At 29.3% G+C, this 26,527-nt stretch overlaps 2 protein-coding genes across 3 annotated transcripts in view; both read right to left on the bottom strand.

Moving 5' to 3' along the window:
• Window positions 1–1,662: 1,662 nt before the first annotated feature.
• LOC129972300 (zinc finger protein 239-like) lies at window positions 1,663–3,417 on the bottom strand. The gene has a single exon (XM_056086386.1). It carries the CDS (start codon window positions 3,053–3,055, stop codon window positions 2,108–2,110), a length of 948 nt encoding a protein of 315 aa, XP_055942361.1. The 5' UTR covers window positions 3,056–3,417; the 3' UTR covers window positions 1,663–2,107.
• Window positions 3,418–6,009: 2,592 nt separating this feature from the next.
• Window positions 6,010–26,527, bottom strand: part of LOC129971582 (protein toll-like) — a 48,921-nt gene continuing 28,403 nt past the window's right edge. The window contains exons 6-13 of one of the 2 annotated variants that reach the window (XM_056085481.1): window positions 24,689–25,023; window positions 22,000–22,192; window positions 19,863–20,119; window positions 19,365–19,670; window positions 16,966–17,098; window positions 15,026–15,194; window positions 12,949–13,057; window positions 6,010–10,083 (exon numbers count right to left, since the gene is read on the bottom strand). In XM_056085481.1, the coding sequence (XP_055941456.1) occupies window positions 10,012–10,083; window positions 12,949–13,057; window positions 15,026–15,194; window positions 16,966–17,098; window positions 19,365–19,670; window positions 19,863–20,119; window positions 22,000–22,192; window positions 24,689–25,023 (1,574 nt within the window). In that variant the 3' untranslated portion in view covers window positions 6,010–10,011. The remainder of the gene's footprint in view (window positions 10,084–12,948; window positions 13,058–15,025; window positions 15,195–16,965; window positions 17,099–19,364; window positions 19,671–19,862; window positions 20,120–21,999; window positions 22,193–24,688; window positions 25,024–26,527) is intronic. The other variant, XM_056085482.1, reaches the window with a different exon arrangement.

The raw sequence follows: 26,527 nt of genomic DNA, 5'->3' as shown, positions 1-26,527 counted from the left end.
AGTTTTGATTTTTAAACAGCAACACATACTTAATAGAATTAATTCCCATTGCATATCTGTGTTCATCAAATGATAAAAATGTTATTTTTTATTATTACAGTACAATTGTGGTGATCAGGCATTCAATACCAAAGTTTGAAACTGTGCTAAATACAGAATGACGCATATTCTCACACCTGATAATGTGTAAAGTCATATAAAGTCCCTTTTTTTTTAAATTATTATTTTTACACTTTATCTTGTTGAAAAAAACTACTACACTGAAAAAGTTCTGAAATTTTAACGATGTTTTTCAAATATAAATGAACAATGCCATTCCATGAAGAACAAACAAAGCTATCATGTTATGAAACAGAACTATTTTAATCTAGCTCAAATGTGTACAATGTATCTGCCTAGTTTGTGATTATAGGTATTTAAAATCTTTTGATAAGGCAACAGCACTTAGAGCCTTTCTTTTGTCAAAACATTACATTTCAGCACTATCATAAATAGCTTAATCACTTGATCTTTTTCTGTATTTCAATAAGAAAAAAAAAAAAAAAAAAAATGATTTCACATTTGTCAGGATAATTTTGGATAAAGAAAATACTACTTACAATGAACAATGCAAAATATATACACCAAAAAATGGAAATGTTTATAAATTTGAAACATGATTTGAATTTTATAGTTTCTAAAATAAAAAAATCTAATTGAATTTCAATAGAATCTAACATAAATCTTTTTAAACGTAAATCCTAAAATACTTATCTATACTGCCATGATGAATTTTCATGGAAAATATATAAAAACTTACAAATTTTTAAATAAGAGAGTAATCAGATTAAAATTCCATAACCTTCTTTTTTAATTTATGATCCTCAACTATGCTTAACACACAAACCTTGTGATGATGGTGATGTTAAAAGTATTTCAGAGAGTGTTATTTACAATAAGCTGAAAAAATTTTATAATCACCCTAATGTCAATTTAATTACTACTTCTAAGGTTTAAAGAAATTATAATTTTCCACAGAATTTTTTTTCTTCCATTTTACTTATTTGTTTTCCCTGAGTGTCAAATACAAATTAACAAGATTAGGTTTTTCTTATAAACATCAATTATTTTTTCACAATGTTTTAAGCACCAATACTTTAAACCTACAAATAAAGAGTAATTTGCTTCAACACTTTATGGTTTCTATTACCTTAAAATCTGCTAATATATTAATTTGCCAAAATTTATCTATAAAAATTGTTTGAACAAAAAGTTTTCTTTAATGTAATCCTTAATATTCAGATAGTGAGAATTCCCTAAATATTTTCTAAAAGTTTTTTATTGAAAAAAGAAAAAGAACTATTAACACTGAATTGCATCTCCTTCAGCTAAATGGACGATGAATGACATATTTCCATCTTCTAATTACAACTTATGAAAGACAAGAAGAAACTTTCTAATATGAAGGAAATCTATGAAAATGAATTTTAGCAAGTAAATTTAAATGAATTTCTTTCCTGATATTAATTTTAATCATGAATTTCCTTCAAAGAGCTATAAGAAAAAGAATCTTTACAAAGCCAAATATATTAAAACTACAACAACTTTAATTAAAATATTTATTCATATTTTCTTTGGCACATATAAGGTAACATTAAATTTTACCAAAAGCTTTACACAAATGGTTTTTGCATCCTAACTTTATAAGGTAAATGATTGCTTGCATTATACATTTAATAAAAATATTCTTATCATATAAATTCTTAATGAAATAAAATAATATACAAGTCCATATTGAGGATTGAGTTTTAGAAATTAAAAAAAATCATCATTACATATAGAATAGAAAATTGTTCTTCAGTTGCAATAAAAAAAATCAATAATCGCAGTTGTTTGATTCACAATTAAAAAAAATCATTAAATTAAAAAAAAAAAATGGGAAATTTATAAGTGGTTTCAGTATGACAATACTTTGGCTACATATTTAATAATATTAATTTATAAAATTAAAAGTAAACAAATATAAAAAGGACACATTTAGAAACTTTAATTATGAATATATCAAAATGAATAGAATCTTTCTTACAATATTTAATATTTTATAATGATTTCATCCTTTGTACATTTTTTACTTACAGAACTTTTTTTCTTTGGTATGAATAAGCATATGCCTATTTAAAACTGACTTTTTAGCAAAAGCTTTTTTACAAATAGTACAGATAAAAGACCGTTCTCCTGTGTGATTCACATAATGATTATCTCGCTCACACAATCGACGAAAAGATTTACCACATAACTCACACATGTGAGGCTTTTCACGTGAATGAACCCATTCATGTTGCCTAAGCTCAGAAATCTGACGAAATCTTTTACTGCAAATTTTACAAACATGTGGTTTTTCTCCTGTATGAATCAAATGATGAGCTTTAAGTGTAGATGACTTGGCAAAACTTTTATTACACAACTCACATGTGTGAGGTCTTTCTCCTGTATGAGCACGCCGATGCCTAGAAAAAGCAGATTTGTCAGCGAAACCTTTACCACATATTTCGCATGTATGTGGTTTTTCCCCTGTATGAATCCGAAGATGAGTATCTCGAACACTTTTTCGTGAAAAAGCTTTGTTGCAAATTTCACAAACAAAAGGTTTTTCACCTGAATGTAGTAACTGATGCTTTTTAAAGCTTGATGAAGCACTAAAACCTTTGTTGCACAAATTGCAATTAAAAGGTTTTTCTCCAGTATGAGACAACATATGTTTATTTAGATCAGACAAGTAAAAAAATCCTTTTGCACATACACTGCAAATATGAGACTTTATACAATCATGAATCTTCATATGTTGTTTGAGTCTGCTCATTGATATGAAACATTTGTTGCATTTTTCACAAATGTATGGCCTTTCACCAAAATGAGTTAATATATGTCTTTTCAGACTTGGTCTTTGAGTTAAAACTTTATGGCAGAGCTCACATTTCCATATTTTTTTCCCAGCATCGTCTAAATGATATCTGACTTTAACATTCGGATGTTTCGCAGAAGAATCAACAATGTGTATATTCTCATTCATTTCCATATTAAAATACAGCCTGCGAGTTATTTCGATAAGTAGAAGGTATGATGAATTTTCTTTAAATGATGCATGAAATACAACTTTGAAATGATGAATGTTTAACTACTGTTCCTTGAATACAGGTCTCAATAGTCGGATAATAAAGCTTTTCAAAAAAGGTTAAATACTTTTTACAAGAGTGTGGAATTTCTTTTCCTCTGATACAGTATGTGTATATTTTTAAGCTGCCTGTTAAATATTTGTAAAATATATGCCGCTAAGTGTGGCTCTAGTAGAAGTCACAAATAAGAATTTAGCAAAACATAAGAATTTACCCCAAATTTTTCGAAGCGTCTTCGAAGGATCTAAATATAAGTCATTCTTCAACGAACGAATCATCTAAATGAACGATTTTACCCATTCACCATTTCTGAGCGTGTCGTTCGTTCATGAGCGATAGAGTGGACCCACCTATTTTCGCACACGAACCATTCAGTGGATCACAGAGAAGGAGAGAAACGGTGGTGTGGAACTAGCTATTCTCGTTCGAGAACTATATGGATCTCATTAATCTCTTTCATGAATGGAAATGGATATGTTAACTTGGAACTTGCTATTCTCTCTCTACCTCTCACACACACATACACACGATTACTGTTGAACACGATGACACAGAAAAAGAACGATCTGTGTGGATGAAATTTGTCACATATTTTTTAGCTATTTATAGATTTGTATTTGAAATATGACTTATTGGGGATGTGTGGGATAGATCGGGGGAAAAAATGTATCATGTATTTTGAGTTGGAGAACGTCCAGTTTGTTAAATAATCATATGTATTTCAGTCAAAATTTTCGAAAACAGCAGAATTCGTTTCTGGGAACAATTGTACCTTAAAAAGAATTTATTTTTCAATTTTAGTCTAATAAAATTAGAGATCCTTATTAGCACAAGATATTGTATGTTTTTTCTATAATGTCATTCGATATTCTGAATGCCAGACAATATCTCGTGGATCTTGTAACAATATTGTTAAGGCATTTTGTGCTCTTAGGGTTATTTAACTGATTACAGAAATGTTTAATTTTGTATGGGTTTGCAATCTCAAAAGTATATAAATTATTCTTTAATAATAAATTAAGATATTTAGGAGCCCAATGAAATATATATATTTTTTTCTTCTCAAAACAAGTTTTTTTTTGTAAATTTTAGTTCACATAGAACAAACACATTCTAATCATTAGAATCATATGAAATTTTATACAACAATATTTACAAACATTTGTCGATTTTAGACATGTTTTAATTTTTTCTGCTAAATAATATTAAACTTTAGAGGCTATTTGTCACGCAAAAGATCTTATAATTTTAAAAATTTTCAAATTACAAGCACATTTGTTACTTTTTGAAATTTTTATTTTTAGCTTATTAAAGTGAGCCTAAATTTACTAAACTTATGCTCATATTATAACTTATAACTCAATATACTTATGCTTATAAAATTACTAAACTTATGCTCATATATTATACTAGTTTTGAAGTGATTTTACTCACAATTATTCTTTTGAGCACACCGATATGTGGTTATGAACTTGAAAACTATCGCATCACAGTACACATTCGATTTGCTATTAAAGAAACAATACTTTAAGAAACAAATATTTTTCTGTTGTTTTATAATTAAAATAAAACATTGATTCTGAATTTTATATTGAATAGTAAATGTTACTTGCAAAAAAAAAAAAAAAAAAAAAAATCTTTTGTTTGTTACTGAAATTTAGATAATCGAGAACGTTTCCCTTAACTCACGTTTGGTTAAAAATGGAAAGAAATTATGTTTCTAGTATAGAAATATTGTTTTAACAGTTTGGCTACATGGATTCAAAAATATGCTTATTTAAAAGTATTATCATGTTTCAACAGTGCCGAAAGTGGATACGACAGATTTCTCCCTTGCACCACAATTTGAGGTGAATGGCCTACTCTATAAAGAGCTATATGCTCGCTTGCTTTTATATTTATAGAAATGGAAAAGTACCTAGGAATGCTTGGTCTGATGGCAACAGTGAAAATTTTATGATGAGCCTATAGTACACGTTTATTCTGTATAAATCGATTGTTTTCGTAACCATATTTCTTCCACTTCTGATCTGATTTAACCCTTCTATCCTTTTCGGGTCTACTTAACTCAATTTTTTTTTAATTGCTTATGAAAAACGGTAAAAGTTATTTTATAGACATTTCAGAGCTTAGTGAGAATGAGAGCCAAATAATTCTTAATTATTTTTAAAAACCGTCTATTTTATATTATTAATTTAACATTCAAAGATAAAAAATAAATTCACGCAAATTATTCACTTTGCTAATAAAGCTGTTTATAAAAAAATCGCACGGATTAACTTTTTTTGCTTATGAAATTAAAGAAAAAGTGGCTAGACATTCCGCCCAAACTATTTTATCTTTATGAAAATTCTTCAATAACAATACATTTTTTTTCATGGCTAGTGAGCTGTTACATGTCAAATGAACAATCTAGATATAGAATTAAATCATAGCGCTTGCGTGAGAGCGAAACTTCTTTTGTTCTTGTGGCACAAATTCATACTGAAAAAGAATCCATGTCAAATCCAGAAAAAAAAAATTAACGCATGCGAGCTGTAAATAATATAACATATAAACTGAGAGTACAACCCTAGTAGCATACAAATATTGTAGAATATTATATGACATTGATTAATATTTTCACTATTGTTTAATGTTGTGAAATATTCTTTAATATCATATAATATCGCACATTATTGTACAATAATGTGCAACAGGCTGCGCTACATGGAAAATGTACTTGCCTATATTATTTTCTCTTAAAACAAACTGGGTCAACTTCCAAAATGAAATATTACTATGCTTGATGCCGAAATTGTTACTATTTATTTACAGGACAAAAATAAAAATACCAAATATGTCAAATATCCTTTTTTTTTATTTACACATATAAAACATCAACAAACTATAAGTCTAACAATTAAAAAATTATTGCCATTCAAAATGCAAGTACACATGTTTGCATAAAATCTACATACAATAAATGCTCCATGGTACGATTCAGAGATTAACAAATTGATATCAAATCAATATGAATATATACCACACAGATCATCATAACACTAATAGCACACATATACTATACAATATTGCATGACATTGATCAATATTCGCAATATTGTATAATATGGCATTCGCAATATTGTATAATATTGCGGAATATTGATTAATATCATATAATATCGGGCAATATTTAACAATATAGTGTGCAACAGGCTGTGTTACCTGGGGAGGCATATATTTAAGTTCAACACAAATTTTTCCAAGAAGTATGCTGCAGGCGATTATTTCATCCTACTTAACTCCATTTAAACAACATTTCACTTCAGTTATCAGAATAATGAAATTTTGCATGTAAGAAATTTGCATACACACTTTTGAAATAGCCAAAATGCTAAAAACTACCCTACGGAACATAAAATATAAGGAACATTTATCTTTAACATTTCCACAATCTTACCTAAAAATTAAATTCATTTTTATTATTACTTTATGAGTAATTACAACAATATTTAAAAATATCTTTTACCATACATATAAAGTTAAAAAAAAATGTTTCTACAAGGTGGAATTTAACAAAGTACAGAGAAAATAAAATCGTATGTTCAGTGGAGCTTGGTTCCTTTGAAGCTGAAGAAACTACCATAAAAGTATGGCTTATTCAATTAAACTTCAATTTAAGAAAATGACAAATTTAAAGTGAGAACAAAAGAACAGTAATGAACTTCAAAACATTAATGAACAGTTGTAACAGTAATGAAATTCAAAAAGCTAATAAAGATTTATTTTTCATAAGTAACAATTGTAATAAATTATATAGAAACAGAAAGTTATTTTAATGAAGTGATAATAATTATAGTTAAAAAATATACAATGCAATTACAAGATAGATATTTTAATAAATGAGTAATTTGATAATAACTACAACTAAAATATTTTTACTGCTTTTGAAAGTAATAATTTCAATAAAAGAAAAATTTCAATAAATATTATTCAACATTTGAATGCAACAATTGTAAATAAAACTTAAAAAAAAGTACAACTAAAAATTTCAAATTTTTTTTAATAAGAAATTTCTTAATCAATGCATCATAGAGCAGTTAAGTACTTCAATAAAATTATAGCATTAAAGAATTATTATCAATGATTATCAGGTATATAGAGTATGGACTATACTAATAAAAATAAGAAATAAAGCTAATTTTTAGTTTTGGTTCCGAATTTATCAAAATGAGTCCGAATTGCAGATAAATAATTGTTTTGAATTACTAATAAGAATCTCAAGAGTGAGAGGGAGAGAGGTGATGGAGAGAGAGAGAGAGAGAGAGAATTTGAATTAGCCAAATACCACTATATCCATAATTATTTTTGACATATGAAAAAATATGTGCTTAATGTGTTACATTTTTTAAAATTTCTAAAATAAAATAAATGAACAATATGTAATAACATTAATTGCATAATAATATCTGAATGCAAATTGAACACATTATTTTCTTACATACACAAATTCATATGCAATGTGTAAGGGTATAAATGCAAAGAATATCTTTGAAAGAACAATGCCAAGAAGTAAAATGAAATTTATAGAAAAATTACTTTGAATATTGGAATTTTTCTTCACATATAAATGTAAAAAGAACATTTGAGAACTATTTTATACATGGTTTTGAAATTTTTAAAATTTCTGAACAATGAATTAGTCTTAAACTGAAATTCGAAATGCACATTCATCTACACTACTTCTACAGTTCATGTCTGGCCAAAAATCCATTAAGAGCAAAAATTACATTTTTAATTAAAAAAAAAAAAGCTTTCATAATTTCACTTTTCGCTTTACAACCAATTTTAAATTCATAGAACAACATGGATTATGATTAACTGGCACATGAGATTTGTTTAACATTTATGGCACAATTTAATCTCACAAATACGAAGTTCCCTTTACAAGAAAACAGGACGCACGCACGCACGCGCACACACACACACACGCACGCACGCACACACACACACACACACACACACACACACACACACACACTATATATATATATATATATATATATATAAAATCTCAAAGAAATATTTAATTTTTTAAACAAATTAGTTTCTTTTTACTAACTATAGAAACTTGTTAAACATCAGAGTAGTAAAAAAAAAAAAATCCTTATTGCGTAATTATTAAAGTATTTATATAGCAACAAATGATTCTACAAATAAATGTAAGCGATAAAGAAAAAATATAATAAAAAAAAATCAGTTTCAAGTTTGCGAACATACATTTCAAAAATAAATATACGATTTATATATGCATCACATGACTACACAAATAAGATTATAATCAGAAATTATGTTCTAAAAATAAGCAATATAAGCTAATTAATAATTAAAAAAAATGCGCATTATGACACTGTTTAAATTTCATGAAACCATTCAAAAATAAAATAACACCTTCATTGCCTTAGAAAAAGAGCACTGTGTACACACACTAATGTATTGCAATATTTATTAAAATTTCACATTTTTGGCCGAAAAACTTACACTCTTCTTTACATAATACTGGACAACATTGTAAAATTTGTAAAAAATAATATACAATACTGCTTAACAATATTCAAATGCTGTAAAATGTAAGACCTTTATAATATTTTTCATTATAAAAATCCTGCATTTTATATTATTTTCTTAATGTTGTACAATATTACATACAGAGATAACAACAGCAATGGCACATTATGCAATAGTACTTCCACTCTAATCGCGTCCTAAAGCTGATTTCTAAATCTTAAGGAGCAGGCAAACTTCCAATTGGAAAAATGGAAAATTTTATTTCAAGTTGCTTCTGTTAATGTATTTCTGAGATAATTATACAGTCTAAATTTTTATATAGTCTCACCAGCTATGTTAATCATAATTAGTATGCCACATTTTAAGTAAAAGATGCTTTAATCTTTCAACTTGTCAACCTTGATTGACCTAAAGTAAAGAAATTTGGCGCTTTAAAAAATCAATTTTAGCCGCAAAAGATGGAAGTATTTTTATTAAAATGACATGCTCAAATAATTTATTAAATATGACTAATAGTAGGGGGGAAGGAGTAAGACCTATCACTGACTCTCTGATCCGCCTAGAAGGCACACGGATAAAAAGCTGAATAATCGGACCGCCGCTACAACACCACTGGTGGGAACTGTATTTGAATCTAAGGGCCTTCACCGGCCACGTTACAAACCATCCCTAAGGAAACACGTCCCGCCATCGATGGGAGGAGCCAAACCCTCACATTTTCGTGTACCCTCCAGGGTGGCGAGAACCAGCTACAATTCTCATCCTCAATTACGAAGGGGTTTAAGGGGGAGTATATAAAAATTTAAATTTTCTAATTTTTTCAGAATTATATTTATTGACTTAAACAGTATAAGATATAATTATTTAAGTCATTAAGAGCATTTTCCCAATTGGAAGTATATGCCTGTCATTAAGGATTTAGAAATCAGGTATTGGACCTAGACCAGGGTATGCGCCTTGTCTAATTATTACTTACACCCTCTATTCGTTATTGCCTTGTAACAAATACATGCTTTTCTAGTTCATGGCGTTACAGCCTGTATTTTATCAAAGAACAAACTTAATTGTTTCAAATCACAAAAAAAACTTCTTTTTTAATATTTACTTATCACAGAACAATTTGCCTTTAGCAGTTCAAGAAATAAAATGAACACACGTCAAGATTTGTTGAAAGTTGATGCCATCAGAATTGTACATATATCTTCAAAATTAAACTAATGGTATCCATTCTAAATAATGTTATTTTTTTTTAAAGTGACAAGTTATTATGTCATATTCCGTAAACTTTTTTTCGCTTGCTCCTTTAATATCACATAGGCAGTTTGCTTTGAGATGTTACACTGATGTATCTATTTGCAGATGCTCGATCAGCGGGCTGTTCCTGAAATAAAACAAATAAATAAAATATAAGTAAAGATAAGTTTTAGTTTCTCACACTAAATTCAATAACATTCAACAATGAGTTGATTAGGTTGTGATAAAAATAAAGAGTAGTATTCTTTTCTCAACCTTCTTCCATACTTTTACAATATGATTCGTTTTGTATTTAACTTCATTGAATAAAAAAGACAATAACTATCGCATAATAAATAGGATTGAATAATATTCAACAATGAATTCATTTGGCTTGTTTATTCCTCTTAACTTTTTTCCATACTTCTACATCATGGTTCGTTTTGTTTTAAATTTCATCGTATAATAAATATAATAGCTATCCTGTATTAAAGATAATTGAATAATATTCAGCAATAAATACATTTGATTTGTTTGTTCCTGTCAACTTTTTTTCATACTTCAACAATATGTTTCGTTTTGTGATTAATTTCATCGCATAATAAAGATAATAATTCATTTGGTTGTGATTAAAATGAAGAGCAGTATGCTCCTCTCGCCCTTCTTCCATACTTCTACTATATGGCGCTTTTGCATTTAACCTTATAGAATAAAAAAGATAATAGATATCGTATAATAAAGGTAAATCAATAATAAAAATAAATCCCTAACTAATCTAATTAATTCCATTATCGAGTTATTCTGTTGAATATATATTAATAGATAGTTTGATGAATAATAATTCGTAATAATAATAATCGATAAATAATAATTCATAAGAATAATAATCGATATAAAATAGTTCATAATAATAATTGATAAACAATAATTCGTAATAATAATAATAATAACAGATAAACAATAATTCGTAATAATAATAATAATAGATAAACAATAATTCGTAATAATAATAATAATAGATAAACAATAATTCGTAATAATAATAATAGATAAACAATAATTCGTAATAATAATAATAATAAATAAACAATAATTCGTAATAATAATAATAATAATAATTGGTATTTAATAATTCTTAATAATAATAATTGATAAATAATAATTCTCAATAATAATAATCGATATATAATAATTCGTAATAATAATTAATAAATAATTATTTGTAATAATAATAATAATTGGTATATAATAATTCGTAATAATAATAATTGATAAATAATTATTCGTATTAATAATAATTGGTATATAATAATTAATAATAATAATTGATAAATAATAATTCTTAATAACAATAATTGATATATAATAATTCGTAATAATAATAATGGATAAATCATTATTCGTAATAATAATAATAACAATTGATATATAATAATTCGTAAAAATAATAATTGATAAATAATTATTCGTAATAATAATAATTGATATATAATAATAATAATAACTGATAAATAGTAATTCGTAATAATTGCATGGAAAATTTGATACACATCTACAATTTTTCTAACATGCAATACTGAAATTCCTTCAGACAGCTAGTTGCGATTTTGAACTATAGATCTCACACGCATCCATATAGACAGAAAAAAATCAAAATTTAAAGGAAATCTATAATTTTGGTTGCAAGATAGCACCATAAATCACATCTGTTTAAATCGTTGCGTTTTCGAGTAATCAAAGGCAGACTGTCAAACTTTTGAACGTGTTGGCTTAAGAATTTGATACAGTATTACATAATTTTAAAGATAAATCTATATTCCTTCTTTCATCAATTTAATGATTGAATCATCGATTTCCCATATGGACAGGGACGAAAGGACAGTGGAGGTCGTAACAGGATGATTAAAAATGGTTTAAGCCGAGTTGACTAATAAATTAATTCATGAAAAAAAGTTCAAATTCTGTGACTCATAAAATATTAGGGTAACATTAACTCTTAGATATGATTGGTCCGTTTTCTATATGTCCGATTAAAATTAACCAATTATATCTAAGCGTTAATGTTACATTACGCCCACTTATTTATAACATTTACAAAAACCACAAAGCTGCTGAAATAACATTATGTACAAATGTGGATACAGAACAATCCTGAGATTAATAAATATATATAAAAACATATAATACATACATTCACAAAGTTTCTAAGATAAAAAATATGAGCCAAAAATAAATCATCAAATGTTTCTTAAGATAAAAATTGTGCTGAAATGTGAAATTGAATTGACCAGCTTATTAAAAGAAGTGCGTCATATTGTGTACTGTTTAGTACATATTATGCAAGTTAATACTGATAGTTTAGTATTTCTTATAGTATATTTCTTTCAGCAGTTTTTCCGATTGTGAATTTTGCTTCCCCATCTATATTTAAATTTTTATTAAATAATTCTTTTCTATGTTTTAATTACACATACTTTTTATTGAAAAATATTTTTATTGCTTTATACTTTTTATTCTTTAAATTTATTAATAAATTCTACTTTTTATTAATAAATTTTTCAATATATTATTATAATTATGATAAAATCAGGGAATAAACTTTTTCAAATTTAAATTTCTGAAAATTAATCAAGTATTATTTCAGACAACACCTCTCCTATCTAATTAAAATCAAAATCATTGATATTTTAAGAAAATATTAAATATTTTTATAACATATCACTAAAGTGTTACCAATAACCAATAAGAATTACCTTACTAAATACTAATATAAGCTGCAAGCACATAAAATTTTAGCATTAGTAAATGAGTTAAAAACCGATCACAAAACTCCATCTTACAAATAAGAAATGAATATAGCTAACATAACGCAAAAAATAAATCCAGTTTAAAAATCAATCATTTTTTTGAAATGTAGGAAGATTGAAATGTAGGAAGAAAATGCAAAAGATCCCGTGAAGTTTCAAGCAATTTGGGCGTAGCAAAGAAGACTATAAGGTGCTATTAAAACTACCTGAAATAAACTACCACCGTTTCCATGGAATTCTGCTCCAATCCTAGAGTGTTCTTGCCGATACGCATTGTCATCAGGAAGTGGAAAACTGACCAAGTGTTCTGTACCTCTGCCGCAAGAAAATGGATTATAGATCTATTATCTCCATTATCAATGTTTCAATATTATAAAAATCACATATTTATAAAAACAGTTCTAAGATCCCAACAAGAAAGATTTGGAAAAGGATAATGCATAATACACTTCTTGATCTCCCTTATCACTGTTTCAGCACTACAAAAAAAATTGTTCTACACTAGTTCTAAGATCTCTACTAAGGAAAGTTTGGAAAAGGATAAGGCATAATACACTTCCTGATCTCCATTATCACTGTTTCAGCACAACAAAAATCATATATTTATAAAAATAGTTCTAAGACCTCTACTAAGGAAGGTTTGGAAAAGGATAATGCATAATACACTTCCTTATCTCCATTATCACTGTTTCAACACTACAAAAATCACATGCAGTTTCCAGAGCTTAATTGGGATCTTTAGTCTAAGAAACCTTAAAGATCCCCAAGGAAGGATTTAGAGAATCAGTTATACACTCTATTACCTTAATTATTACAAGAGAAAAAATTGTATGTTCTTAAATATAATTCACCAATCACAATAGAGAGTGCCTTCTATAATTTACACATAAGAAATTATTAAAACATTAATTTATTTATTTACAATATGAAGGCTGTTTTTGTTTCAAGCTCCAATGAGCCATAAAAAAGACAAGTGCAAAAAATAGATTGAGATTTTTTTTTCCAAAACTTATTTACGTTAATGGTTATTTTTCGACATAATCTACTTGAAAATTCAGGAATTTTGCCATCTTGGTGGATCAGGTTTTCTACACTCTCGTCAAAGTCTCGAAAAAATTGCTATCAGTGACATAAGATGGGCTTTAACGCTTTTTTAAAGCTCATCATTAATCTAAAAGCTATTTGAAATTTCTTTTAAAGAAAGAACATGGAGCAGAAATGCTTAAGACTCAAATTCCAAAATCATAAGTCAACTCGTTGCCTTTGATTTCGGCATCGTACATTTCTTTTCAACTTTATCAACTCGTTGAACAAAATCTGATGCGATAGTCTTGCGGTTTTGGCTCCTTTCATGGAGAAGGCGATTTACAGCCGAGAGATTTTCATCTTTTCCCTGAATTGAAAACGGTTAGGATGCCAAAATAATAATTCCGGACTACCGAGAAGTTTCAAAGCCGAGAAGTTGCCTGTATTTCTAAGGCGATTATGTTAAAAAGTAAAATAATACTTGTATATAAGTTTTACCAAAAAATTCATTCTGTTCTGTATACTCTTTTTTTATTCGGTGCATAAGAGCCTTAAAATACACATCTATCTTCGTATTACAAATGATTCTCACTTTACGAGGCGAATCTGCTAAGTACTTATTATTGAAATTAACAAAAATTAAAATACAATGTATGAATGCAAAAACACAGAGTCATTCCTAAAATTCACTAAATACATGTAAAATGCAAAAGATACTATCAATTTAGCTAAATTCGATCAATATTCCGTTGCAACAAGGATTTTATAGGTTAGGTTCTGGCAATTTTGAACTGAAAGTAGATAACTAGGGAGACATGAAGTCGATATTGCAGTTTCCAAACTTATACATCCCATTAAAGTGGGATTACATTCAGCCAGTTAAATCACACATGCGCAGACAAAAGATTATTGCTCATGCATCGAGAGAGTGGACACTAGCAAGTTCTTGTCTCGATGAGGCAAGTACTTGCTACTTTACAGTTTCTGCGCATGCGTAGTCTTACTGGATAGATTATAGCTGGCTCAATGTAAACCCTACTTTAATACGGAGATGTTTGAGCCACTACGACAGATTAATATATACCAAGCACATACATAATCTAAATAAATGTCAGAATACGTCAAGATATCTTTACGTATTTTTTCGATGTTTTATAAAGGCAATATGTTACCGTTTTAAATTGCAAATGATATTTATGTTATGTTATCTACACTATTTTGTTGAATTAAAATTCCACATATGCATGGACGACTCACCGTTGCTCATTCAAGAGTCCATTCATCTGTAGGAGGTTTTCAGACTCTTTGTTTTGAATAGCGTCATAATTTTGGAAGCAGGTGACGCCATGCGCAAACAGCCAAATTCTTACTTTCGTCCAGTGAACAATCAACACGATGATTACAAGAGAAACAGCCAGGAGAAAACCTGCAATCGTTTTATTTTTAATAAAATTACACAGGTCATATCAAAGATGATACATCTGCCAACTTATTAGGTTACTCTGTTAGAGCATCATGTTGTACGATTGCATATATATTGTACACATATATTGCAACATATTGTACGATTACCAGAAACTGTCCGTTATTCCGAATGTTGCACAATATAATAAAGATATCGCATACTTTTGAGTATTTGTGTTACTAGAGTATATTTCACTCTTCTTTATTTAGTACGGACAATAATTTTGCAAATGTAATTGAATGACTGTCAAATTGCGAAAAGAAGGCAAAACAAAAATTTCGCTTAGAAGAACTAGGTTAACTCTATTAATAAAAAATGATCATCAATGTTACTTTGATATCTTTATGATACTGTACAGCATTCAGAATATCGAATAATATTGTGGATATAGAGCACAATATCATGTATTAATATAGAAGGTATTATTACTTAGGACAATAGGCGGCGAAAATAAGGCTAAATAATTTTAAAATATATGCAAAAATAACTTCATATATTTTTTTAGCGTAATCACCAAAGATATGATCATTTTAGCACAAATTTCCCAATGCAATATCTTTACGATATCGGACGGCATTCAGAATAGTGGTCAATAACTTAAGCTAATAGGGATATTTTTTACATATTGTTTAACATAGTTTAAAATTTTCGACGAAAAAATGCATGTATAATGTAAGTTGCTTCATAAATTTATCTTCTTTGGTATTAGCATAAGATATCGTGCAATGATTCGATATTCTGAATAACTTACAATATTACGAGGATATCGTAATAATATTATTGGGTCTTTTGTGATAATAGCACTAGCAGCAAAGTTTAGTTCTCCACTCGCCTGATTACATTTCCAGAGGCTGACGAAAACTTATTATCCAACATATGGTAACACTTTTTACCAAAGAATCACGGACATTTAGTTTTATATGAGATCTGGATCATATATTTCCACACATTGTTACAATAGCAGCAGGGAGCGTCCCACGGTCTCAGTAAAAACAGTATTTTCTTCTTTGTCTATGAGTATGTAGTATAGATACTTTCTATATTTTTCCGAAAGAGAATGACCTACAATTTCGACTTTTCTTCTATTTCAGTGTAGGTACTACTACTTAGATAATTTAAATCTCTAGTCATACGCACACTCACGTACGCACGCACGCACACACACACACACACACACACACACACACACACACACACACACAAGCACACACTCTCGTGTACGCACACACACGCGCGCGCACGCACACGCGGGCACACACACGCACGCACACACGCACACAAAGAAACTGGAGACATATCTTTTACATAAGCAAGGCTGGGCTAACGAAAATCGGTGAGGCCCTTTAACAAAACTCAACTAATTGATGGGAAAAAAACAACAACTTGGAATCTTTAGAATTATGCCAATAAAAAATTCAAAATTAAAATTACAAGTAATTTTAAGCAAAATAATAAAAAAAGAGAGAAAACTTTTTTACACAATCTAAATGATATTTAATTATAAGATCAGACATATTAAAAACAATAAATATCTTTTTAAGATTAAAAAGAAATAGAACTTGCAAAACCAACTAATTAATATCAGCATAAGGTTACAAAATTTAACAATACCAGATTTTAATTGAACAACTGCCAATGCATGAATTTTCTAAAATAAATGAAGCACAAAGTTATGAAGATGTAAAAAAAAAAAAAGAAAAAAGAAAAAAAGAAACATTTAAAAAAATCTTACAAAGTCCAATTATGAGCGATGTAGACGCTGCAGTGCTGACAGGACAGAGGTCCATGTCCGTTAGTGACCAAATCACACGTCCATTGAGTTCAGAAGACTGAGCACCACAGCGAGTATCGTTGCCATCTGCCACCTACAAAGACAGATTGTTTTTTTTAATTTATTATTCAAATCTGCAAGTCCAATAAATTTTATGCAATAACAAACAAAGTGAATCCAAATGTAAAAATAGGTATTGCCTTTACAATAATGCAAAAAACCTTGAATTAATAATAACGATTTTTAAAGTTTCAAGGCTTATTAGAGTTTTAGCCGTATATATTTCAACGAAATCTAACGTATCCCTATTAGGACAAGATATTGTATGATATTCCCACGATATTGTTCGATTTTTAGAATGCCAGCAAATATTTTTCGGTATTTTGTGCTAATAGGGATTTGCCACAGTTCCAGATAGCATAGCCTGTTGCTCAATACTGTACAATATTGTGCGATATTATATGATACTAACAATATTCCACAATATTAAACAATATTGCGAATATTGATCAATGTCATATAACATTGTACAATATATTCTACTGGGGGAATGGTCGAACTTGGATTTTGTGTCACAAAAATCCAATGACATTCAATCAGCTAAATCCATAAATAATGTTTACCGTTTTTAATTTAAAACATTTTAAACTCAATTATTAAAACAGAACTAAAACTAAATTATTAAACACAATTATTAAAATAGAAGAATTTGGATAATTCGAATGATCTTATTTCGAATTTTTTCTCACACTTTTTGAATTTTTTTCTATCATAATTTTGAAAATATCTGGAAAACCGAGCTTCAATCGGCAGTTTTTTCCTTTCTTTTTTTGTAAAATCGTAAATAAAATCCTACCCCACGGCTTGTTTAAGTTATAAGCGAAATTTAATTGAATTGCAAACGCAGGATCGAATATGAAAAAAATGCCCGGGAGTCCGAAGCCCAAACAATCACTCTGAGAAACACGAAATAAATAAATTTATAAATAGGAATTTTAGTTAATCCACTGCTGAAATATTAGCTATATTTTAATCTTATTTTGACTATTTAATTCGAAGTCACAACTAATAAAATATAATTTTAATTGCCGAATTATTCATCGTTAGTTTAAATTATTATATCTCAATCATCTTAAATGAATAATTTTAAAAAGAAATTCTTAATTCATTTGAAAAATCTCCTAATTCACAAAGCATTTCATCAAAAAAGTAATAAAATATAATCATTATAAAAATACATCACATATAAACTTAGTACACATCAGATTCATTAAGAATTTTTATTATATATTTGCTGTATTCAATATAATATATGCTCTTTGTTTATGAAAATTATTTATTAAACTTATTATTTAACCCGTAACTGGAGACATGAATTCCCTCACGCGGCCAGAGACATAAAGTCAAAATGATTCTATTTGTTATTTTTCTTTTTTGTCTTTTGCAAACAGCATTGGAATTTATTTTGGAACAATACATTCTGGAAATCCTGTAATTATCAAAAATATTAATATTAAAAAAGTTAAATGTTATAATATTAAATGTTGCAAAGATGTCATAAGAAAAACCTAAACAATCTTTTAAGGAGTATTTATTTCGTTTAGACATTACGGAATTACCCTAATGTTGATAACTGTTATAATGTAACGAACAAAAGTGAAAAATACAATTTTTTAAACTACTATTATTAAGAATATTTTTATATTCTTTTTTTATTGAAATTAAATACAGTTTCAAAAAGATGGAGTCAATGATTCCATAAATAAGAACAAAAACTTTGAAAAAGAATAACTCGGTTGTACGCACGTGTTCAAATTTAGACTTTTGTCAATTTACTGCTGAAAGAACAACTTGAAGGTACTGAAGAGATGATTGCATTAAAAGTACTACGTGATTAGCTTAGTTATATTAACGTCCCATTTTTAAAGCAGCACTACGTCTATTTCGGAACGAATCTTACAATTTTAAACCTCGGTCAGATGACGAGGATGACACCTGAGGTGGCCCCCGCCCACTCCAAGCTTCCGAACCATACCAGAGGGAGGACGTTTGGTGCCCCAGCTCCGCTTACACGAAAGTTTTTAGGTGGAATCGGGTATCGAACCAAAAACCCTCCAGTCCCGAAGCCGCGATCTCACCACCAGGCCAAAGCGGCCCTCAAATAGCACGTGATAAGCAGAGGTAATGAACAACGTAGAGTCATTTTGACTCCCGTCTCCAGTTACGGGTTAAAATATTAGTAAAAATTATTTCTTATCTAGATTTTCAGAGGAGAAAAAGTTTCCAAAACAACTAAAAAAATTATTACCCTGAAAAAAAAAGCATAATTTTTTAAAAAAATGACTGCAATTTATACTCACGATTTCAGATTTGTAAAGAATCCACCCCTTGAAGGATAACAAATCACAATCACAAGACCACGGATTGCCAGAGAACGTCACATTGGTCAGTTTCTCCAAAGAGTATAGCAAGGAGAGAGGTGGTTTGTGGAGAAGGTTATTACTTAAAAAGAGGTGACTCATTCCACCAGGCAAATCAGCATCTTCAAGAGATTTCAATTTGTTGTGGGAAAGATTTAGACCCCTGATCTCATCTTCGATTACGAAAGGGCCACTTTGAGAAAACTGGGTATTACGTGGCAAGTGGATCACAATTGATGAACAGTTCTATAAAATAAGAAATGCATTGTTAAGAGAAAAGTGGACTTTGATATAAGCAAAAATGGGTGAACATGTGAAATTTTATTTTTTATCATTTTATCACTAAAATAAATGTAAATATTTTTTAATATCATACAATATCTGTGTGTTACTATGGTATGTTTCTTCGATGAGATTAAATAGAATCTATGCACTTACTTCTTTGGTTGTGGAATGGTATTCAGTCGTGAACAAAGGCGGCAACTCGGTCAGTTCTGCGGAACTGCAGTCCACGGACATGAAGCGTTTGTCTTTGTTTTGCGTGCAAGAGCAGTTGCACCCATCTGGGCATTTGGTAGGTGGCAACTGAGATGTCTGGTTGGAAAGGGTGCAAAGTGGCCCGTCAGTCCCAACAGAAGAAGAATTGAGATATTCAAGGAAAGGCAGCAACTGACAGTCACATTTGAAAGGATTGCCTACGGAAATAATACTATATTGAGAACATTTTATAATGAATGGATTGAGCGACCCTATATTATATGTGTAAACCATGTCTAATTTATACAATTACTACCTATTTTACAAATAGTGTTTTATTACAGCAAAAATGCAATTGATTCTGTAGAAGACAATGAGCAATCAAATTCAATTTATTATGGTTTCTTCTCTGTGATGAAATGAAGAATAACGGAATTTGGTTGAAGTTTTTCTACTCAATAATAATTAAAAAAATTTAAAGCAGAAATATTTTTAAAACTGAATAATGCAATAAATGTTTTAAGTGGTAATTTAATTTAATTTTCTTTTGTTATAGATAAGAGATTATCAACACATATACTTTATTTTCTGCTGATTTATCAATAATGATAACAGTCGAGAATTCAAACGGCAAATATTTATTTCCAGTAAAGATACTTTTAAATAAAATCTTTAATTTAAACAGGAGCCAATAGTTGATTGCTAAACTGTTAGAGACTGATAAGCATTGTCTACTAAAAAAAAGCTCAAGCGAGAAAAGAGAAAAATTATATTTTATATTTGAGTAAATAAATGTAATGCTACAAAATTATAAAGTCTTAATTTTATATAATTATCTGGTTGTTTTAGCACATTTAATAAATTGTATTTGAATGGATATCATTTTATACAAAAAACTTTTACTTCTTTGCAACCAAAATTGTGGAGTTATTATTATGTTAATCAATTGCTGCCTAGAAAATATGTCATGTGATGATTAGTGTATTTTTATTTATATGGCCTTTGAATTAGTCTAAAATCATCTGAAGTGTTAATGAAATAGAAAATAGAAATAATTTAAAATACTATCGTCAGTTCAAATAAAAATGACCGCAATTCTTTTCGCTTAAAATATTATTAATTAAAAAATATTATATCAATTACAAGTAACAGAAATATAGAATTCGTAATTTTTTCAAAAATTCATTTTTAGACTGAAGCAACAAAATTTATAATTTTTAAAGTAATTTAAAACGTTTTTCTAGCTGGAAGTAAAGGGTGGGCCTAAATTAACACAAGATTTGAATTTGCCACCATTCGGGCAGTAAAGTGTTTTCAACCTTATTAAAAAAAACATTTGATAGCTGATAATTTAGGGTTATTAAAAATGGAGCGTTAAACGATAGAACAACGTTTTTTCATTGTTGAACAATATTTCAAAAATAATGAATGTCTGGTGGCTACAATTCGAAAATTTGAGATTTCACTAGATTGTCTTATTTAATTGAACAACCATAATTAACACCATTGGATTTCTTTTTCTTTGGCACCATTTGAAGTCAAAGCTTTATGCTATCAAACCTGCAAGTACACGCTCATTGAAGAAGGAAATTCAGCAACATTTATGCAAAATGGTTTTGAAAAATTTCGAGAAAAGAGTGCGTATATTCCAGCAAAGCCGTGGAGGCCATCTACCCTATGTGTTATTCCATACATAACCCTATCCTGTGTACTTAACGATTCAATAAAAATATAACAATTTAAAGAAAAAACTGTTTTTTTTAAAATTTAATTCAAATCTTGCGTTAACAGTCATTCTATCGGGTATTGCTTTATTTTCACTAACCCTAAACTATCAGCTGTCAAATGTTCCCTTAATAGGGTTGCCAGCACTTTATTGCACGAATGGTGGCAAATTCGAATCTTACGTAAATTTTGGGACACCCTTTATATGCCTATCTCTAAAGATTTAGGAATTAGCTATTAGAGTGGACACTTCTTAAGAACAAATATCTTTTATGTATAATACTTAAATGAGGATTGATTCACTGCGGATTCAGCAAGGAAAATTAGATTCTGAACTATAAGATATTTGAATGAGAATACAGGCTCCACTCACCATCTAAATAAAGAAACTTGAGTGTATGTGGTATTTGATCGGGTTCAATCGTTGTTATTCTATTATTAGATATGATGAGGTGCTGCAACTGGATGAGGAGCTGTATCTCGTTGCCCAGCGTGGTGAGAAGATTGCCATCCAGATATAATTCCAGCAGTTCCTCCAGCCCTATAAATTCACCTTCTTCAAAAGACTGAAAAAGAAATTCAAATTCATTATTTGGAAATACTTTCGTTTCTGTACTTTCACATTTCTGATACATTAAATTCCATCTGAATCTTTTCTTTTGAACTATGCATAAAACTACACAGGAGAGTTCGCTAATTTCCTTGTTAGCTGACGTAGATTTTTTAAGACGTAGATTTTAGTTAGCTGACGTAGATTTTAGTTAGCTGATAGATTTAGTTAGCTGACGTAGATTTTAGTTAGCTGATAGATTTAGTTAGCTGACGTAGATTTTTTTAGCTTTTTTAGACGTAATTGGATAAATACTGGGTTGGTGCATAATTATCAGGCGTTTCTTAGACGTGCTATATTTTAATAAAAATTTACAATATTTTATAAATTTATTAATGAAAATATTCTTCTATTTTTAAATTATAAAAATGCATGTCGATAATCATACTCATATTCGTCATATTATGCTGTAGCACTTTGAGAAAAGATAGAAAGCAGTGCAGTCATTTCGCGATCTCAACGGACTTTTCGGTGAGGGCACAATCAGTGAAAGTCTATGCAGGGAATGGTTTGCCCTTTTCAAATCTGGCGATACTATCTTTGAATATAAGGCAGGAAAAGGTCGATCATCGGTTTCGACGGCCAGGCACTTTTAGCAACCGTGAAAGGGGACGAAAGCTTGACAACTCGAATTCTGACCAACAACTTCAATGTGGAAAACTCAACCATTGTTCGTTATCTCAAAAAGCATGGAAAGGTATGGAAATTTGGTGGATGAATCCCCCCCCTCCCCACAAGCCCAGCAACAACATTAAAGATGAACATGCCCGAATTTTCCCAGATTTGCTTCAACGAAATGAGCGGGGCCCGTTTCTGCAAATGGGAAGCGATTATTAAAATAAATGGTGACTACGCTCCGGATTAATCATTTAAAAATGTTACTGTTGAATTTTTATGTTTTTTTAATAAATAGTGCTCATGAACGCCTGATAATATCGTTTAAAAACTCCTTATAATTAATTGCACACTAACCCAACAGAAACCTATTATTCGATATCATCAATCATTCAACTGCCTTGCATGTCCTTGCAATTTTTGTACAGTCGAAATTGGATAACTAGAAACCTTTTAATTCAATTTTGCCAACGATTCAAATTCCTTTCATATCCTTGCAAGGAATACTCACTTATTGCCGTCACTGTAGAAATTGGATAGATAAAGTGTGGATCCATTAATTAAAGAAAGCAAATGATATTTTAATACTGTATTTATAGGAATTTTAAGAAACCAGAGAAAAAATTCGAATTAAAAAGTTTCCAATTAGTCAAGTTTCAATTAACTTCAACCAGGGGAAAAAGGATGAATTTTATCTTTAGAAATTAAGCATTAGAATTCCCATGTTTAAACAGATTAGTATTCATTTAGAGAATAAATCTCAAATAATTTAAATAAATATATTTTTTATTTAAATAATTATGTTATATTTTTTAGTCTTATGTATATGAAATTTTGAAATCGACTTTAAACTAACTTCCCGATGAACTAATATTTCTCATGGCGCCATCTGTGAGTAATAAAAGTTTTTAACCGATCGCAACATTTGCACCGAACAGAGAAACAAATATGAAGACAAGGAACTGAATTAATATTGCAATGTCAAAAAGTACTGAAGTGTGTTTAAAGTATGTGATTAAATTCGGGATGAATTTTTGAAAAACACTTGAAAATAAATATATTTTGATATTGCACATAAAAAGATTTAAAAAATCAAGAGAAGAAAGATTAAAAAAAAAGATTTAATTAGACACCAAAAACGATACCAAAATATACTAGTTAAGTGGCAAAAATGTTTTAAAAATTGGAAAGAAGGGTCTTTTTTTTCTGGTTAAAAAGAGGTATAAAGCAAAAATCTTCTAGTTTAGAAGTTTGCTAATAAAAACACAAAATTTTCAATTTCCTTCAGATTGCGAAGTGCAAAATCAACTATAATATATTTCTAAATATATAGATTATTTATTCTCTAATTCAGAAACTGCAGAACATATTGCGAAATTATTGTACCAAATTTGAACAAAAAATATGCATTAGACTTTAATTCATGAGGTTTCTCTTAAGAAAATTCAATCAAAGATTAGAATTAAAGAAAAGGGCAGTGATGCAAAATAGCATTAAAAAGTATATAAATGCGAATATAAAAATCTGTACAACATCCCAAAAAATAAACTTAGAAACAGAATTCTAATGATTATGTAAAGAAATCTGTTCAAAGATTTAAGAATTTAAATAAAAATTGGGATAAAAATTAAAAATTTAAAAAAAATCGACTTTTTTTATATATTTTAAAATTTTAGTTTCTAATTCATCGTGAAGTTAGTTTAAAATTGATTGCGAAATTTGTACCATACAGCCAAACAGACGAAAAAGTAAGCTAGTTAATAAAAGCGCTTGAAAATAATTTGTCACATAACGAAATAACATCAATAACAATGCCACTACAATATTGTAAACTTACCTCTATCTTGTTACCAGTGAGGTTCAAAGAAACGAGCAAATATAGATCTCGAACACAACCTTGGAGAGAACGAATCTGGTTTCGGCTGAGGTCCAAGTGAGTGAGATCTCTGCGAATGCCCTTGAAAGTCTGAGAATCTACTTTGGAAATTAAATTCCCCTGCAGGTTTATATTTTGAATCCCGTGCACCCCATGAAAGTCTTGTGGTCCCAATGTCTCGATTCGATTATCAGCCATGTTAACATCAAAAAGTTGACTGTACCGAAGTGTCCGAGCGACGGAAGTCAACAAATTCTTGTTCAGATACACATGCTTCACTCTGTATGTTAGATCCACTGTCCAAGAAAAATAACCGAAAACCAACATATAGTTTAACAGTATGAAATATTATTTACAGTTTTTAAAGATTATTTTCTCAAGCAAAACTACATAGCTTAGTTTTTATATGTATAATACATAAGATATCTCCTATAATAATTACTGTCTAATTGTTACGATAATATATGGTTGAATTTTTGACTGGAAGAAAATTTCCAAAAGAACTTGATGTTACAATTCATATATGTTTCTTGGTTATTTTTTTGTGTAATAAAAAAAAAGCACTTGGATTTTTTTTTAATTCAAAGTATTTGAACGTGTAAGTGCTAGGAATAATCTGGTTTAAATGGAATTTATTGGAAAAGGATTCATTTGAACAACGATAATACGGGGCAATTACGAACTCTATAAGCTGGTATACAAGTCGTTCGAGAAAATAGAAAATACAAAACAAGCCAGAATGACACGGGTATGTATAGCCAAAAAAGAAACACGGATGAGTTAAAGGATCAATGACGGATTTCTGGTTAGGCAAATAAGGCTACTGTCTATGGCCATTGGGATAAGAGAAAAGGGGACGTGTTGTTGTTGTTGCTAATCTCCATGGCCTGACTTAGTCAGACCAAATCCAAAAATCCGTTGACAAGAAGAAAGTCAAAAACGAGGAAGGGAGAAGAATAAATTTCTTCCCAAAGAAGTCCTAAACAGTCTAGAATATGTTCAGCAGAGGCCTGATGTTGGCAGCATTTCGGGCAAAGAGGGTAAAATTTTTCACCCTGAGAAAAGAAAAGGCATTTAAGGTGACCACTGGCAAGGCGCGACAGGCAAGTGTTGGTTTTTCTATCACAAGGAAGAATTAAGGACTAGACCGGCTTATTGGCTCTATACCAATCATGAGTAGGGGGAACCATCCAGTTCTTATTTAGGAATTTCGCCTGAGAGAATAGTTCTAAGTATGTGAGCTCAGCAGAAGATGAAGTCGCTAGGCTGTTTCCTTTCTTTGCAAGCCTGTCTGCTATTTCGTTACCAAGCAGATCCACATGATATGGGATCCACTGGAAATGAATATCATGTTGGAGTGAAATCAGCTTCAACTTCTGAAGAATAGACAAACTTGCTTTATCTCCAACATAGGTCCAATTGTTAAGTAAGCTATCCAATTGTTAAGTTAAATTGCTATCAGTAAGAATCCAAAGGTTCTTATAATTATTTTCGTGTAAAATGGTCTTCATCGATTGCTAGAAGTTCGCTTCTAAAAACGGAACAGAAGTCTGGATTTCGTTGGCATGGGGAAAAACTAGACTGAGGAGTTACAACATAGATGCCACTACCTGCAAAATTGTCTATTTTGCTGCCATCAGTATACAATTTAATGTCACATTTAGGGTTATTATTTTTGCAAAGGGGACGTAGAGAGGCCAATCAAAAAGCCGTTAAAAATCGAAAGATGTATAGATCCAAAGAATATTTTTCCAAATAGATTGTTAAGAAAATAAAAATTCCATGAATTATAACATATTA

Source organism: Argiope bruennichi, chromosome 6 (assembly GCF_947563725.1).
Source record: "Argiope bruennichi chromosome 6, qqArgBrue1.1, whole genome shotgun sequence".
Lineage (NCBI taxonomy): Eukaryota > Metazoa > Arthropoda > Arachnida > Araneae > Araneidae > Argiope > Argiope bruennichi.
Note: the sequence above shows the minus strand (reverse complement) of the source record. Positions and strands in the feature narration are given on the sequence as shown.